Source organism: Telopea speciosissima, chromosome 6 (genome assembly GCF_018873765.1).
Source record: "Telopea speciosissima isolate NSW1024214 ecotype Mountain lineage chromosome 6, Tspe_v1, whole genome shotgun sequence".
Taxonomy (NCBI): Eukaryota; Viridiplantae; Streptophyta; class Magnoliopsida; order Proteales; family Proteaceae; genus Telopea; species Telopea speciosissima.
This window is the reverse complement of record NC_057921.1, coordinates 66,235,614-66,254,962: the sequence shown is the minus strand read 5'-3', so window position 1 is coordinate 66,254,962 and position 19,349 is coordinate 66,235,614. Positions and strand designations below refer to the sequence as shown.

The 19,349-nt window shown below is 40.2% G+C and overlaps 1 protein-coding gene across 1 annotated transcript; it reads right to left on the bottom strand.

Annotated features, from left to right (window-relative positions):
• Positions 1–12,163: 12,163 nt before the first annotated feature.
• On the bottom strand, positions 12,164–17,392 carry LOC122664264 (probable polygalacturonase). Its single transcript, XM_043860010.1, has 5 exons — positions 16,937–17,392; positions 14,784–14,904; positions 14,155–14,329; positions 13,897–13,967; positions 12,164–12,849 (listed from the first exon to the last, which is right to left on the bottom strand). Exons 1-5 carry the CDS (start codon positions 17,270–17,272, stop codon positions 12,209–12,211), a joined length of 1,344 nt encoding a protein of 447 aa, XP_043715945.1. The 5' UTR covers positions 17,273–17,392; the 3' UTR covers positions 12,164–12,208.
• Between the last annotated feature and the right edge of the window lie 1,957 nt (positions 17,393–19,349).

Genomic DNA, 19,349 nt, shown 5'->3' with positions numbered 1-19,349 from the left:
ACTGTTGCATGTGCTTTGCTCGCTGCCGCTAGCGCCACTACTACTTGAACCGGTGTATTGCTGATTGCTTGCGACGTGATTGTCGCTGCATGCACTGTGTCTATTATTGCATACTACTACTCACTGTGCTATCGGATTTCAGATTCATCCTCTTCCAGATAAGTCTTAATATTTGAAGATTTTTTATTTAAACTTTATTGTTTATAATGGGTGATGCTGTTGTGACCTCCTCTGATGGAGGAAAATCTGATGGGGGAAAGTCGACCTCCATGGAAGGAAATTCACGGCTTACTACAATTTTGTTTAATGGGCGAAATTATTTGCTCTGGTCTAGGGCAGTAATGATTGCTCTTGGAGGCCGATCTAAGCAAGGCCATATTAATGGGACCATCAAAGCCCCTAACTGTGATTCTGCTGATCCGAAATTTGTTGAATGGATGGCAAATGATAACCTAGTTATGTCATGGATTTTTAATTCCATGGACCCCTCCATATATGAGATATTTGCTTACTCTGAGACCGCACAAACCCTTTGGGACTCTGTGAAAAGTATGTATGGACATGAGGATAATGCCTCACGTGTATTTGAATTACAGCAGGACATTGCTCATATGTCCCAAGGACCCGATCAATCCTTCACTATTCACCTGGGTAATTTAAAGAAAAAATGGGACGAACTACGGCAGTATCGTCCCCCTGCGCAAACTATTGAGATCTATACCCAGCGTGAAGAGCAAGACCGTATTTTTCAACTCTTGGCAAGTATTCGACCTGAATTTGAAGACCTTAAACGACAAATTCTTATGAGTTCAAGTCTTCCCTCCTTTGCTAATATTTGCGCTATTATTCAACGGGAAGAAACTCGTAAGCGGGTTATGAATCCAGATTTGAAATCTGAAATGGAACCTATTGAGAACTCGGCTAATGTTGTTCAGGCTAATATTAGTCATCAGGGTAACACCGGAAACCGAATTGGTACTGGGGGTCACTCCTCTGCAGGAAAAGGAAAATGGAAAACCCGACGTACAACATATCATTGTGATCATTGTGATAAGGATGGACACACTAAAGACCGGTGTTGGGTTTTAAACCCACATTTGCGACCCAACAAAGATGGTGTAATTGATGCTAAAGCAGCTGTTCAGAATTCCACAGATTTTCAGGTATCATTGGGAAAAATAGCTTCACAACTTCAACAGCTTATGCAAGCCACTGGGAAGGGTTCCTCATCTGTTGAATCTGGCAATGTTGCTCATTCTGGTAATGCCTTTGCACTCACTACTTGTCATTCAAATTATTTTGTTATTGATTCTGGTGTCACGGATCACGTGGTCTCCACATCACATTTTCTGAATAATTTTCATGCCATTGATGATAAGTCTCACTCCCCTATTACGGTTGCTAATGGAACCAACATACCAGTTAAGGGTCGTGGGACTGTTACTATTTTTTCCTCTCTTTGTGAGGTTTTATTTGTGCTAGCTCTCTTTTCAAATTTATTGTCTGTTAGCAAACTCACTAAAGATTTGAATTGTACTGCTGTTTTTTCTACACAAAAGGTGGTGTTTCAGGACAACAGCACAGGGAAGATGATTGGTGAAGGAAGATTCAGGCATGGACTTTATATTCTTGATGTTTCAGGAGATGCATTGATTGCAAATACTAATAAAGATACCACATCCTACTTATGGCATTGGCGCATGGGGCATCCATCTGATACTGTGCTGCGATGTTTGCACCCTAATTATTCTCTTGATTCTAAACTTTGTGAGACTTGTAGTTATTCTAAACACCATAGATTACCTTTTTCATCTAGTTCACATGTGTCAAAAAATTTATTTGACTTGGTTCACTCTGATGTGTGGGGACCAGCCCCTGTTATTTCCAGAAATGATTTTAGATATTTTGTGACTTTCATTGATAACAAGTCTCGCACTACCTGGTTATATTTGATGACTGCAAAAAGTGAGGTGTTTACAATTTTTCAAGAATTTTGTGATATGATTCAGACTCAATATGATACCTGCCTCAAAGTTTTACGTACTGACAATGGTACAGAATATACCAATTCCCCATTTGAATCTTTTCTTAAAAATCGAGGCATTATCCATCAGACCTCTTGTGTTGGTACTCCCCAACAAAATGGAGTTGCCGAACGCAAAAACCGTCATTTACTTGAAGTGACTCGTTCCCTACTGTTTCAGGGTCATTTTCCCAAAGTTTTTTGGTCAGATGCAGTGCTTACTAGCTGTTATTTGATTAATCGGCTTCCTAGTAAAGTCCTCCACTATCAGTCTCCCATGGAAATTCTCCTTGGTCGCCCTGTTTTTCTTTCTCACCTGCTTGTTTTTGGTAGTACTTGTTTTGTTCATTCACCTGGGGGAAAACTGGATCCACGAGCTAAAAAATGTGTTTTTATTGGCTACTCTTCTTTTAAAAAGGGCTACAAATGCTTTGATCCTGCAACACGGAAAGTTCTGATCTCTAGGGATGTTATTTTTGATGAAACTCACATGTTTTTCTCTAGTAGGGACCAAATTCAGGGGGAGACTGGAAAGGACCTTGATTACAGTGATTTTGACATGGAGGAGGAATTTGTTCCTCTACCGATTGGTTTACCTAGTCCAGTTGTTCCAACTCAGGGGGAGAGACACATTTTACAACATAATGAGGATGTTCATGATCATGGACAGCATGATGGGGACATTGGTCAACATGATGGGGAGGTTATTGCTGCCCCCACGCCTATACCTGTTCGCAGGTCCACACGGGTACCACAACCCTCAACGAGGCTCAAGGACTTCACTACCTATCACTCGGCCAGGTATCCCATACAGACTCACCTATGTTATGAAAATATATCACATAGGTTTCAAGGTTTCTTGTCCTCAATAGATGTGCACAAAGAACCTGTGAATTTTCTTGAAGCAAAACAATCTCCTATATGGGTGAAAGCTATGAATGAGGAACTTGATGCCCTTCATAAAAATCACACTGGGGATATTGTTCCCTTGTCTAATGGGAAGAAATCTGTTGGTTGTCGATGGGTGTACAAAATTAAATATAAGAATGACGGATCTATTGAGCATTATAAAGCTAGGCTTGTTGCCAAGGGGTACACTCAAACCTATGGAGAAGATTATAAGGAAACCTTTGCACCTGTGGCAAAAATGAATACTGTCAAAGTATTAATGTCAATTGCTGTTAATTGTGGCTGGCCATTATTTCAAATGGATGTCAAGAATGTCTTTTTACAAGGCGACCTTGAGGAAGAAGTCTATATGACCATTCCTCCTGGTCATGATATGGAGTATAAGGAAGGGATGGCATGCAAACTTAACAAAGCCATCTATGGTCTTAAGCAATCTCCACGGGCATGGTATGGTAAGTTAAGTTCGGCCCTTACCTCTTTTGGGTTCAAGAAGTGTGATTCTGATCATTCATTGTTTGTTAAACAAAGTGGCAGTAACATTGTGGCTGTACTTGTTTACGTTGATGCTATTGTTATCTCTGGGAATTGTTCACATGCAATTGAGACTCTCAAGCAACATCTGAACAAGAAATTTGATAGTAAGGACTTGGGAAGATTACAGTATTTTCTTGGAATAGAGGTAGCTCACTCTAGCAAAGGGCTCTTTATTTCTCAAAGGAAATATGTGTTGGATCTGTTAAAAGAAACAGGGAAGTTTGGTGTTTCACCAGCTGATACCCCTATGGCTTATGGTAGCAAGTTCAGCGACAATGATTGTCCTCTCCACGACATTGATCAATTTCAGAGATTGGTAGGACGATTAATTTATCTGACTATTACAAGGCCTGACATTACCTATGCTGTGAGTTATGTCAGTCAATTCATGCATGCTCCTATTGAGGCCCATATGAATATTGTAGATCAGATATTAAGATACCTAAAATCCTACCCAGGCCGAGGAATTTGGATGAAAAGAAATGGTCATACCAATATTGTGGGATATGCTGATGCTGACTGGGCTGGAAGCCCAACAGACAGAAAATCAACTACTGGATTCTGTACATTTGTTGGTGGAAATCTGGTTACCTGGAAGAGCAAGAAGCAAAGTGTTGTTGCCAGATCTAGTGCTGAAGTTGAGTACAGGGCGATGGCTTCTGCTACTAATGAATTAGTCTGGCTTCGTCTCTTGTTACAGGAAATGGGATTTGGAACAAGTTCACCTATGCAGTTATTTTTCGATAATCAGGTTGCAATTCACATTGTTTCCAACCCTGTGTTCCATGAAAGAACTAAGCACATCGAGGTTGATTGCCATTATGTTCGTGAAAAAGTGCAAGCCAAAATTATTGAGACACCCTACATACGTAGTAATGATCAACTGGCTGATGCGTTTACTAAAGCCTTGCCCAAGCAAGTATTTCAAGATATGATGTCCAAGTTGACCTCATATGATGTTTTCGCTCCAACTTGGAGGGGGAGTGTTGATAAATTAGGGAAACCCAATCCCAATCACATTAGAGAAGTGGATAAACTAGGACACCTTAATCCTAGCATATCAGGAAACTTGGTAGAATCCAAGTCTTATCGTGATAAAGAGTCTGAATGTTATCATGAGACTCACTATGATTGTTACTCTCACCTGTATACATCTTTATTTAAAGAGAATAAACTCTCCCCAAGAAGATAGTTGAGTGGGGAGCTTGTACTGTGGACGTAGGCATCCATCTTGGGTGACCGAACCACGTTAAATTTCTGTTCTTCTCTTCTCTATTCTCTCATCTTTTTGATTGCCTTAGTTTAAACATCCATCCAAACTGGACCATAAAACCAGCACACCAAGTCCATATTTAATGAATGATGCATGGCTGCACAAATTCCTTTCCCAATTTGGCTTTTGATCATGGGTTTTAGATATCGGTATCATATCAATCACATCGGTGGTATTGATATTGTCAGAGAGTAAAATGACCCAAAAATCAATGGTATCAATACTTTTTGGAGGAAAATGGTATGATCCAATATCATCAGTACCTGAAGTTCCAAATAATAAGAGGTGAGTTGTGCATGTAAATACGTGGTTTGTAGAAATGAAATCATATGCACGATGTCGGAAACAAATAATAAATAAATAGAAGAAACAATCAAAACAACTTCAATGTAAGGATTTATGTGATTTGGCAAATTGCCTATATTGACGGAGAGATAAAATTAAATTTTCACTAGCAATGGAGAAAGTGTTATAATCACTCTTCGTTATGTCTCTCTGTGTTTTACAAAGATTTCGTAACAATCCTAATAACTTTATCACAATAGTAAGGGAATATTTTTTCCTCATAAATACCACTTCTAAACCTTGCATAAACCCCAGCTCAAGCCTATGACTCTTCGGATACAACCACGGATCGTGATCCTTTGTTGCCGCCTACCTGTGCGGCCAGCATGCTCACATAGTCAAGGGCAAAATGATCGCCCTACCCCTCCCAAGTAGGGTGCTCAGGCAGTGGGTAGGGTGATCATTTTGCCCTTGCTTATGTGAGGTTGCACGTCAACCGCATAGGCAAACGTCAATAGAGGATCCAAATTATACAACCCAATCCTGATAACAATTCGAATCTTCTGTTGCCACCTACTCGTGCGACTAACGTGCAGCCCTACCCACTGCCCGAGAACCCTGTCTGGGTGGGATAGGACGGTCATTTCGCCCCTGCCGGCAGAGGATCACGATCCTCAGAATAAGCGGTTCTTTCATACGTCATACCTTTCGTGTACACAGTTGAATTTCACGACTTCGTCAATCTTACTCTTGCATCTGTTCACGGTTTTTTATTGGCCAACGGTTTTGAGTTTCGTTTGACCGTTCACGTCCTTGGTCCAAGCCTTCAACCCTTAATACTTAAGAAATGGATTTTCCTGAATTTACTATTTGAAAATTAAAACAATAACAATAATAATAAGGGAAGAGGTTTGTGCATGACGTACAACCATGCAGTCATGCACACAGTCATCGGATGGGATAAGAGGGTGCGTTGTACACCCTCATCCCCATCCAATGTGGGAAAATTATCTCAGGTAGCTAGTTTTTTGTTCGGTCCAGTTCTCCCAGTGCTTGTAATAAAGGGTGGATCCCACTCAAGCAAAGTATTTGAATAAAAGTAGGGTGGTCGTTGCCCCCCCCTTTCATTACAGCTAGTGGGGAACTAGGCCGGGTAAAGAACTCGAGGGGACAAAGATACATCCAACAACGGGTGTGCTTACAGCATAGCTGTGCACAAAACCTTTGGATTGGTAATAATTTTTCAAGAGATCTTGTAATTTTATCGATATTTCTTTTGCTTTCTTTATCATTGATATCGTGGCGTATGATTAAACTTTTAATTCATCATTGACTACACCACCGCTGATTGCATGAGGTCAAAAATATCCTTTTCTAGTCGAATGAGAATCGAATCCCATGTTTGAAGAGATTCTATATGAGTAAAAACAAATTGAATCCTAATTTTATTTTGACAAAATTTTCCTAACTCTATGCTATGACAATTATTAATTTATCACATGGTGAATTGTGAATAGAAAAGGATCCATTTTACAGAGAATTTTGCACCTAAATTTTGGCAGAGTATGAATAGTAATAGGGTCAAAACATAGTTCAAATTTGCTCAGAAGGACAAAACTTTTTAGGTAAAATATTTTTGGTTTTTTACATGACTATTTAGGATAAAATCTCCTTAGTCGGTATACCTTATTTTGCCATGTAAAAAAGTGATATAACAAATTTGACCTTAATATTTAGGGAATTGTCTTAATAAGCCATAGCCCAAGTTTAAGATTCAAAATCAATTATGTATCAATTCATGTGATGGAATTTTTTTTTCCATTTGTGTCTATGAACTCCCTTATAGTCCAATGTACTATCTTGGTAATACTCCATTTTTTGATGATTTATTTGTCATATGACCAATTTTATTTGATTAAAATTCAACACAAAAGCAAAGGAGTTTAGGGATCTACCTATCTATAAAAATTCAATCGCATCTAAGGTTTGAAAAATCGGATTGGAACTACTGATTCTGAACAATCCTTTAACAAAAACTAGGGTTTGTGGGGGGTTTTTTTTTTTTTTTTTTTGCCCTTTTTGCGGATTCGCACTAATTCTGATCGATTCTGATCATTCTGATCAGAATCGGCCTAAACAAATCCAGATCCCAATTCCTGTTTGGCCGGATCCCATCTTACCTACCACATGACAGAATTAGAAATTTGTAAAGAAGATTCCATCTTTGTTATTTTCCACCACTTTTGATGGACTTTCTAGCTCAGAGAATCATAGCATTATTTAATTTGCGATGAGATGAGTCAGCTCGAAATGTGGTCAACCATGAACTTGCAAAATTCACGAAAGTGTCGTGACAAATATCGGGACGGGACCTTTTTGTAAATGGAGTGCAAACGTGGGCCGCAGAACTCTTGTCCCAAATTCAAATCCAGCTGTTGTGGGCCGCTCCCACGCGGTGAAAACGACTGAGGTGAAAGCGACATTCCAGTGTTGCCGTGTTTTGGGCTCTGGGCTATGGAATGGACCATCCGTAGACTGCTACACCATCGAGCACGCGTCCACGAGGTGGGTCTCCTTGACCGGTTCAAACTCAACCCAACCATAGTAATAATCGAATTCCATTTTGATTCGATGTTGGTTTTGGTTTTTTTAAAACGGTCAAGAGATTTAAATTGATCTGGCCAACTAATAAGACTGGTCAGAATAAATAAAATAAAATAAAATAAAATGACAAAAATAAATGGACCCGATTTTTGGCCACGGGGCCGAGGGGGTATTAGGAGGGTATTTTGATAAACATACTAAAATCCTATTGGGATTGTAAACCCTAGAATGATGTGTTGAACTTTCCTGCCCAGGAGTTTAGTAATTAGGAATCGAATTGGTCTTGGCCAATATCGACTTGGATCATCCTGAATTGGGCTAGAATGGAAAGATTTTTTTTCTTATTTTTTAATAAAAATTGGTTTTTAATATCTTTTTATCTTTTGATCGTACCAGTGGATTGATATAAGATCGGTCAAGAATTAGGATTGCCTTCAACCAATATCGGTCTAAGACCGATTCTTTGACCATGTTTGTGCATGGTGGAGGAAAATTTTCTCCAAAAATCAATGAGCAAATGAATATTCTTCTCAAAAGAAGGGTTATCAAAAAGCTTTGCCTCCGTTAACAACGGAGCAATCATGGTTAGGCAACAAAATGTAGCTAGCTTATGCTCTATCGTATTGTCCAGTATTTCACCTGAAACCCTAAGAGTGATATGGAGAGATGAAAGTTCAATGATATTGCTTCAACAAATGATCTTACCAACGAGTAAGTACACTTAAGGTGATCGAAATAATTATTTTCTAGGAAAAGGACTCTGTCTAGGTCTCCGGGAGCATGGCTTATGCATCCAAACACATGAGAATCAGGATCCTCTCCAACGAGGGTGAGCACCCAATGGGGTATCCAACCGTTGTGTTGGATGTGTGCGCATCGGGATGCACGCAGGCACACATCATAACGTGCGCCCAATCAACCTAGTCCTTGAATGCTCATTGGGCTCTCCCCTCATTGGAGAGGATCCCAATCTAACATATGATGAGGCAAAATTACCACCTGCCCTCCATTAAAGGCAGAAATCCAACCCTTGTTGGTGCTTTTGACGCACTCCCATTGCTCCCCCCCCCCCAATTGGGGTAGCCGCACAAGGCCACGCTCCCAGACGGAAAACTCCCTTGTGTTTTTTATGTTTGAAAAACCAAAATTGGATTAATAACAGATCAATAATAGACCATTAAAAGAAACCAATAATGGACCAAAATCGATCAAATGATAACCATCAATTTCGATTTGGTTTTTTAAGACCTGACGCTGATCTAGCTGGATATACGCAAAAATTCAAAATTTAAACAAAAAATACCAAAACCAAAACTTGACCTAATAGGTTTGACACCATCTACCTAAACCTAAGGGTGTCAATATGGGATTGGAACCGGGAACCGTCCTGCTAAAACCTAGAACTAACCCGTCCCATAACGAAATGGGATGGTTTTGAGTGCTGATTTTGGGATCGATTATTAAATGGGACGGGTTTCCCAACGGGTCTAGAACTGGAACCGCTAGGACTTATTTAACATGCCTAAATTACTTATTTATGATTAGTTAATACTTAATAGTTATAACATATATAAGGGTTATATTGTAATTATTAAAAAAAAAAAAACTAGGGGTAATCAATTATTTTGGGTTGAGTATTTGTATTCTTAAGAAATGATGTTTGGTTATTTTATGCTTAGGAATATATTCAATTATTCGTATGCATAGAAAATTTATTTGTAAATTCAGAAATCTTATAATATTTGATTGTTTGAGATTTTGAATGCTTAGAGTCGTTAAAGAACCAAAACCGGACCATTCTATTATTAAATTGGACTGAATCCTAGTTTTAGAACCGTTCAGTAAACAGGACAATTTTGAGATTAACTTCTTTGGAACCGGAACCAAAAAAGAATCGAACCAAATAATCAGAACCGTTTCATTTTTTTAGGTAAAGAGGAACTTTTATATTAATAAAGAAATAAAAAAAACAGATTACAATGGAAAGTATTTTTTTCCATTAACATCATTCCGTATTAACACCGAAAGAGTCATCGGAAGATTTTCAGTACATAGATGGATCTCTTGGGGAGAGCGGATAAACCCCGCCAAGAAATCCGCACAAGAGTTGATCTCTATTCTTTCTTACATGGTGTCATGGTGAACAAGTCTTAACGCCCAAAAAGTCAAAGTCAACTTCCGTGTATGCTAAGCTATTAGCTATATCCTCTGGTCTAAAAACCCTCAAAAAAAATTGCGGTTTACCACACTACGCACGTCGCCCACGACTTCGGCAGCAGAACCGGCACCCGCAATGGTGTAAGTATAATAAAAAAATAAAATCTCCATATAAAAATAGTCAATAGAATAGACTAGGCAGTTCGTAAATTTCGTGCAAGATTCTCATCTGAGAGAGTAAAATCTTCTCTTTCTTTTCAGTTACCCAATCACGTGGTTGGTTGAAAATGTTGAATGGTATAATAGATAGGCTATAGTCTGTATATGGGTCCCATTCCCATCTATAAATATCTGAAGAGTTCCAAACCTTTATTCTATCCTCCTCCACAGGAGTCACCAAGTCTCAGGATACCCAACCAACTACCCTTGTTTTCTCCGTCGGAACAGTATGGCTAGCAGAATCGCCGTAGTTTTCACCATCGTCCTCTCTCTCTTCGTTCTCTCTCCGTCCCAGTCTCAGGCGAGGGTTCAATTCCAGGAACCCGAAAATCTCGCTACTGAATGGAATCCTTCCAACGATTTGCCTGATTCCGATGCCAAGTCAACCATCTCCTTACTCCTCCCCTCCGATGCAATCCAATCTTACTCTGAAGAAATCCCCAATGATAGGATCGTAGCATCTGAACCCAAGGATCTGCCTGAATCTGAAACCACCATTGACGTCAGGAGCATGAGACCTTACACGCTCTCGTTCGACGAGAGTTTCCGTCCGATCAACCACCACTTCCACCACATGCCCCTGAAGCACCACCAACCCTTCCACTTCCGCTTCCCGATCAGGTGCCGCCACCACCATCTCGGAAAGCCCTTGGGTAGAGGCATGGGCCCGCGCTTCACCGACGGGCGAGAGATCTCTTACGGCAACGACATGATCATGAGCGATGAAGCCAAGTTCGATCCCATGCCTCGCTTCCACCAGGGCAACATGCGTCATATCCCCGGGATGATGATTCCTCGCAGACCTGTTGGGGAAAACAATGGATTGCGTGAGGAAGACACGATGATGATGCGCCACCACCACCACCACCACCACCAGCAGGAAGAGAACCAGCATGAGGAGGAAGGAGGAGAGAGAGAGGAAGGGGGCAGTTTCATGTTCTTGAAGAACTTCCGCAAGTTCTTGAACGATTTGAAGCCATAGACCTAACATCCTCTTCCTGGGCTTTCTCTCTATCTATCTCTCTTAGTATCGTATACATAATAATAGAATCAGTATAGACAACTGCTTCCTACAGACAGATTATAGATAGGTAGGAAACTAGAAGAAGCCCATGGAATCTCATTTCATGTATGAGAGAGATTTCTCCTATCCATTCTTGTTTGTTTTACTTTTCCCTTTTCTTCTTCCTTCCTTGGGAGGTTGTACGCGTGTACAGTATTAGTATATACGTGGTTTTGTTATTCTGATCTGTGATATATACGTGGTTTTTTTATTTGTACTTACTACGTAGGAATGTCTTTATTTATCAGAGGGCCTCCAATCCCCATTATTGAGCTTAACACGCTATTAAATAATTAATCTGCAATCATAAGATGACTGGGTAGAAAGGGACACCCAGTGCTTATGACTTACGAAGGCTTGTCTCTTTGGCCCTACCCTCTCCCACTTAGTAGTTTTTTTTTTTTTTTTGGGTAAAAACTTAGTAGTTTGAACCTAATCCGACTCCACTTGTAACAGTAGAGACAGGAATATGGAGAAAAAAATAACACACACAAAAGCTTTAAAACACAGAATCTACTAGTCAACCTGCAAGCAAACCAAGAATGCTAACCAGCGTTTCAAAACACAGAATCGGTGATCCCAATCGATCCCACAGATTTGGAAACTCACCGATTCTAGGGTCTAGGGTTCCTTGGAATGGATCGACAGTATCGGGTCCGCAATCGTTTCTAATCTGAATCAGCAAATTAACCGAATGATGCTAACCAAAGACGTATAGACCCTGTGAGCTTATTCAAATCTAGAAGGTTTAGCAACTCTTATACAGCTTTCGTCAAGCTTCTACAAGGAATGAAGGCTGAATGGATATCCCTCAGAGGATCAGACTGGTCCATACAATCCATGGGTCATCTCTTACCAAGGCAGCCCTACGTATGATCATTTCCTTGATGAAGCATCCCATGTTGTTAAGCTTGAACACTTTTTATTAATGTTGTTACGCTTAACACAATGGCATGTAAATGACTTTGAATGATTCTCTTTATTCTTTGGTTAAATAAAATCTAGCGTTTGCACATTAAAAAAATGAAAAAACGAGGGAGGGGAGGTAGAAAACAAGAAAAGCTAAAAAAACCTGGGAAGCCATTCTGAGTTGCACATCGCCATTCAGGACCACCAGAATATTTGGCGAGTCAGACAAACCTCAGAAAGGGATTGCACAAGAACCACCACCATCGGTGCTGATCAGTTCTGAGCACGGCCAGGGAGTCACCCGTTGGGCGCCCCCACTTACATCAGAACACTGCCATGGGGTAGTTCTTAGCCCAGCCACGCCATTAAGGCTGATGTTGGAGAGACATATCCCAGTAAAAGGTGAGTTCTTAATGCCATGTATTAACCCCGGCTGCTGAACCTTCACGCCCCACACTTGGTTGATCCTGATCCCAGTGACTATTGGGAGAGCATTCGGATTGAATTTGTCATCTGGGTGGTCGCCAACATTACCTGAGATCTTGATTCCCATCCGAGCATTCTCCATGTACACATCTGACACTGTAATGTTTCTTATCACCCCTCCCCTACCAGTGTTTGTCTTCACATGGATGCCAATCCCCATGTTGTAGAGGTTTATGTTCTCAGCCAAGACGTTCTCCACACCACCAGAGCTTTCACTTCCTATTGCAATTCCGGCGAATGGGGATGAGCCTGTGATCCGCCGGATGGTGATATCAGAGCTAGGTCGTCCAAATGCAATACCATACTCATCCCACCCACTCTTCACTGCTACCAAATCATCCCCTGTAGAAATGTAGGAGTCCTCTATACAAACATTGGAGCTTGAATCTGCACAAGAAATGATCATGTTATTGACATGCATGTGGTAACATGGTCATAAGACTTCGATGCTCTGAAGTCCTCGTCATCTTTTCTTATTTATTTTCTTCTTCTTTTTGGGAGGGGGGGAGTGGGGAGGAAGGAATAGGTAGTTTATGAGGAGGGCGATGAAGCAGGATTCAATCCTAGACCTAAGGTAATCAACCCACCGTGCACCACTCTTGTACTTCAAAATTTTACTAAATCAAGGCTCTTTTGAAAAAGGATTTGAACCATGAACACTCGCTTGGGCTATATAACTACTCAATTTATCTTTTTTTTTTTATGAGCAAAGGTCGGCTGGATTGACCACCCACTTATGCTTGGCTGAGTGGCTCACCTAATTCTGCCATGTGGCACGTCAGGTGGGGTTGAAATTTGGCGGACATTTAGGCCCTAAGGCACTCTGCTCACATCAAATTTCAGCCCAAAAGAAGTTTGCCAAATGGCAAAAGAAAGCATTGAAAATTTTGGGACTACTGAAAGTATGTATGGGCCACCAGATAGGGTGCATGAACATACATGGGAGGCTATATACCATTATATGAGATGGTAAATGACAGAATTAGAGGCTGAAATATAACACATGGCCAATGCATACCATTCCTAAGATGAGTCCGGATCAGCTCCCCACATGGGGACAAGTGGAGACAGATCTGAACCCTCCATGGGGGTGTGGGACCCGTGCCCCATGAAGGGGTCAGATCTGTCCCCACCCGTCCCCATATGAGGAGCTGATCTGAACTCTCCTAAGATATCCATGGCATCCATTGTCGGAATTGCCACATTGTCCTCCTACATGGCACAATTAGATGAGCCATCCAGTCGAACATAGGTGGGTGGGCCACCCAGCCAATCTTTTGCCTTATTTTATTTGAACAATGTAGGACATTCATCAACTTCACAGATGGATGTGCATCTAGGCCGTAAGCATTATCTTTTTACATAGGACATTGTTGCATAAAGTTGTATACCAATCAGTTAAAGGACCTTCCTTGTACAGTTAAGAATATTCACCTGGATCAATTCCATCTGTATTGGGAGAATCATATGGAGCCAAAATGGTGACATTTCGAATAACAACATTGCTGCAAAGAGAGTGAGGGAGAAATAGAGATCAGAGCATGTGTCACTCATTTATCCTTGCATTTATTATTTCAACCTGTGTTTCAGATCATTATTTTCAAAAGCACCAGTTTTCACCAATCATAAAATTCTAAGAAAACATAAATAAACTGGGAATAAAGCAAAAGAACAAAATGTCCATATCATTACCTGCAATAAACAGGGTGAATGTTCCAGAAGGGAGAGTTTTGAAAGATCACATTGGTAATGATAATGTGTCTCGAATGCATGAACTCAATGAGATTTGGTCTCGTGAACTGAAGAGTTTTTTGCCTCCACATATTCCACCAAACATCACCTTGGCCATCAATAGTACCATTTTCACCTGTGAAAGCCCTCATCATTTAGCCGAAAGAGAGTACTAGAGAAATACTGTCGGGGAGGGGGGGAGTGGGAAACCCACATATTTCTGTGTTGAATTCACGCTTTGAGATCACTTTCTTAAAACTAAGATGACAAGAGAGTCACTCTAGAGATGCATTGAGAAAACACACAAAAAAAAAAAGAAATGAGTGGTTTTATACATCCACAAATGGACATGAAGAACAGTGTAAGTGCATGATGTGCCTGTCTGCACTCTGCAGAATCAACTTGAATCCGCCACAAGAAATTCAGGCCTAAAATTGGACTATATTGGATCAGGCTTCAGGCACTGTTCAACTAGCTCATTATGACATGGAGCCCTTCAAAATATTAGATGAGCTGAGCTGTGAAAAGTGACTCTCGTTATCAGATACATCATAATCACGACAGGGAAAGTCATTAAAGTCAGAAATCACCTGTAATTACCACATCACGAACCCCATCCGCATGGATAAAACTTAAATACCTCCCGCCAGGTAGTTCTCTGCCTCTTCCATAAGATGGTAAGGGAGCAATTAAGGGCCAGTTCCATGTGTTCTGCATCATAATGCAAAGCGAGTTAGTAAATCCAGCAATAGAACAATCCACCCAGGCATCGCACCACAAGGTATTCGATTAGATCAGACACCAATCTACCTTGATCACACACAAGAGATTTCTTGATCTTTAACAATAGAGATGCAACACGAGATCTTTTTAAAAGATGCAACTTAAAATGAACCACATAGAAAAGCTATAGGATTCAATTGAACTACAACCAAAACAACTTTAAAAAAAAAAAAAAAAAAGTCCTAATAAAGGAAATCTTGTATGTAATTTTACCATCCATGTTTTAGGCCCATGAAATTGACCCAATACATTAAAAACCTCCAATAGACCAAAGGCCCAACATGTATAGAACCAACCCTAGACTTATTCCTAATAAAACATGCTCATTTTGGTGAGGAATCTGCATCAGTTAGTTAACACAACTAAGGCTTTTGTTACAAAAGCAATTTTATTTCGTCACGATATTTATTAGGATCCAGAGAACAAAGAATATGAAGTTGCATCTGATCCTTCATTTATGCAAAGTATATTGAACCTGTCAACACTGACTGGACCCAGTCATGGGATTCCTGGTGTCAGAGAGGGGTTTCTTCACAGATGACAATCCAAAGTATAAGTGTTATGAGAAATCCAACCAATGCAGAAGATACCCAAGGTATGGGAGATTGGATATGACTCAAAAAAATCAGATGGCAAAGCTAAATGACAGATAAGCCTAATCATCAAATATGTCCTAATTATGCTTATCAATTTGAACCACAAGCCTTTGAAATGGAACGGCTAATATTAACATGACCCACTGTTCAAAGGTCCCACCAACCAGATTAACAAAAAACTGATCAGATTGGAATTACAATCCCAAAGACAAATTTGTTATGCTTTCAGTTGAATAGTCAACAGAATTTAGAAGTAGTAATTGAAGGAGGCAAAGGTTAAAAATCATCTAATCACCCTGATTTAAATTTTAGAGTGTATGCAACCTTTTATGACACAACAAACACCTCCATACCCAGTCTGGTAGCATGCCAGGCCACCAGGGTGTTCAGCATACCAGCAGAAGATTTTCAGCTAGCAAACAAACTGCAAGCAAGAGAAGAACAGATAGATTCCAAGTTTGAATGCAATAAAAGTAGGCTACAATGGTTTTGAACAAATCCAAAAGCTGCCTCTTTTCTTCTGTTCGGAAAATATTACCAAAAGTAATTAGACTCCTCACAACAAAATCTTAGAGTAATTGAAGTAGTGCCCTTCCCCCCTGCCCCAGATAGTAGCTTGGATCCAACAAACAAAAATATAAAAAGGAACTTTATATCAATTGCTATTAACCATATCAACACTTCGAATTTACATTAATACAATTGACGCTTTTTTAAGTATGTACACATTCTTCTTTCATAAATTGCTACTATATTTATGTAATATTCTAATCCAATGCCTATCAAAAAAATATTATAATCCAAGGCCCATATTCAAACTTACTTGAGTCACATGCTGGCCAAATGACCATAAGAAAAAAGTTACACAAATTCTGGCCAGAAACATTATAAAATACTACATTTGTCCACACACACAAACATAAAATAAGTAACAATGCAGCTAAATTAAACTAATGCTGCAATCTCTCACATTGATTGCAAACTAATATGCTAAACATGGGTCAAGATACTAGTACAACAAATCTAATCCAAAACCCAAAAATTATTCCATAAGCCACATGCAGATCAAAAGAATCCATAAACTTACACTACTGGCATTCTTGTGGAGGTCCAATAACCATATAACATACTAGAATATAAAAGTTGTCCACGGACAAAAATATAGGATAAGCTTTACTGAAGCTAAACCACACTAAGGCTGCAATTTCCTATCAATAAAGGGTGATAGCCTGGTCTTTGAGTGAATTGTAAGAACCGGATCCCCCTGCCTTTTCAGTCTTAATACTCTAAAATCAGATAAAAAGATTGCAGTTGCAAAGGAAATGGAAAATCAAAATTAAACAATGAATTGCAGAGTAGAGTACCTGAGTAGCCCTAATTACAGCACCCTTAGCCAGGTACAGAGTCATGTGGCTGGTAAGGTTAAAGCTCTCCGTGAGATAGACGCCAGGAGGTATGTAGAGAAGCGTACCACCTCTCCTCCTGAGATGTTCTATACGATATATCGCCGCCCGAAACGCTAGTGTGTTTACTGTACGGCCATCACCCACACCTCCGAAATCAGTTATCGAGATCTTGTCGCTCCGGTATCTCATAGTTACCGTCCCGGAACACGTTATCACGTCGGCAGCAGCAGACCAGGAATTCATGGACGGGGCCATGACAAGAAAGCAGAGTAAGGATAACAGAGATCCAAACATTTTTCTTTCTGTACTTGTCTGAGTGCTTAGGGAGGAACTCTGAGACTGTAAAAAGAGCCAGCAATAGCGCAAATAAGTCAAAAAAAAATTGTTCAGTGATGTATATAATCCATAATTACGTCTATTAGCAAATAACTTCCAAGTACAAGAAGGAATCATTAAAAAGCTTTTACTTCAATTAATGTAGAAGAATTTCCAAATGTCGGCAAGGAGTTTACTGAGATATTTAACGGATTTATGCGGTAACGAAACATCTAAATGGAAACTCATACAATATCGAAAAGAAAACTACTGAAGAAAAATCAACAGGCTACTTTAACGGACACTACAAGAAGAAGCAGACAAACTTGTACCAGAAGAAGAATTGTGTCGGTGATCTGCAAGCACTCCAAGGAGAAAGGTCCACCCGAGTTGCAGGAATTACCTTTTTAAGTCTACGAAATACGAGGGGCAAAGAAGCAGAGTTCAACAAGTTCTCAGGTATAAGACCGGAGAAGGTCGTCAATGGCAATCAATCTACAAGCGGGGAAAACGCGGTGTTAAGTCAGAGAAAGAGAGAGAAACTTCAAACATTCCCCAACTGGATTTTTTTTTTAAAAAAAAAAGAGGGATTTCGCAAAAGAGAATGTTCTTAGAGCTGCAATTTTTCACCTTGGGTACTCGAAGTCGAAGACTCGAAGTCGCAGTAGAGACGTAGAGGTTTGTCTACAAGCGATTGTCTCAGAGCCCCGGAGGAGCAGAGAAATTAGTAGAGAAACTGAGAGAGGAGAAGCACAGACGCAACCGACAGGAAGTATGAGCTAAAGAGCTGCTTTTCCTCCGGGGATTGGGCTTAAGAGCTGGCTTTTTTCCTCTGGATCTCCATTTTTCTATGGCTTCCACTATCTACTAATTTTCTCGCCAGAATTCTTATCTTCTTTTTTCATCCCAATTAATTATTACATCTACCGATAGTGGTAGTAGGTCCGTTACACTATTATGCTCTATGATCTGGATTTCTGGACTGACCTGGACGGCTGGACCCGATTCCCAACTCCCAATCTCGTATGGAGGGCGGGCCTCCGCATAGAAAGAGACCCATCAAAGATCCGTTTTCAAACATACCCCCGGATTTACCATTTTCTTTGCGTAGTGGGCCAGTAGGCAGGTTCATCATAGGTTTAAAAACCAGGCTGGGAGGCGAATCGAAAACTTCCTGGTTCTGGGTCGGACCAGTTATGACCAAATTTGAAAAGAAAAATGGAAAAATTAGTAGGAAATAAATTTTCAAGATATAATAATAAGTGTGTTGCGTATGTTGTGTCTGTCTCTCTCCTCCCACACAAAAGGGGGCAGATATGTCACTTCATAGGAGGGAGGAGAGAGAGACACTGGGAAATACTAGCATACACTACATGGATCTTTATCCTCTCCATTTTTCTGTCCGGCCCAATTCCCCAGTTCCTCTAATAAGGGGGGTGGAATGACCATCCTACCCTTGCCCAAACATTCTACCCAGGTGGGATCCACCATCCCCTATTAGAGGAACTAGGGAACTGGGTCGGGCAAGGAACTGGTCGGACAAGATAATTTTCCTACACTATACAGTCTTGGCAGTGTTCTTTTCCCATAATAATAATAAGGGAAGTAGTTTTCTGTCCGGGAGTGTGGCCTACTCCCACGTATCAATCTCTCTTCTCCTCAAACAAGGGGGTAGAGGTGTCTTTTCATAAGAGTTTGAACTTTGAAGTAGGATTGGGCTGGGTGAGGATAGGAACATAAAGAAACGGTCCAGTCTAATTGCAAAGAAGGAGGTAGAGGTGTCTTTTCACAAGAGTTTGAACTTTTGAAATTTTACACTTTCAAAAGTCTCTTTTTTTAATGAAAACTTTCAAAAGTCTTTAAAAGCTTAAAAATGTGCAAACCAGCTTGACAATGCGTTTATACCTCCAAGAAAAGACAACTCCCTAATCACATAAGATGCACTTCTAAATGAAATTACATAGGGAACCCGAAAACTACACTCAATATATTGATTTCAACAAATGGTATAGTAAGACTCAGAATACTACTATGAGTGCACTCAATCACTAATACA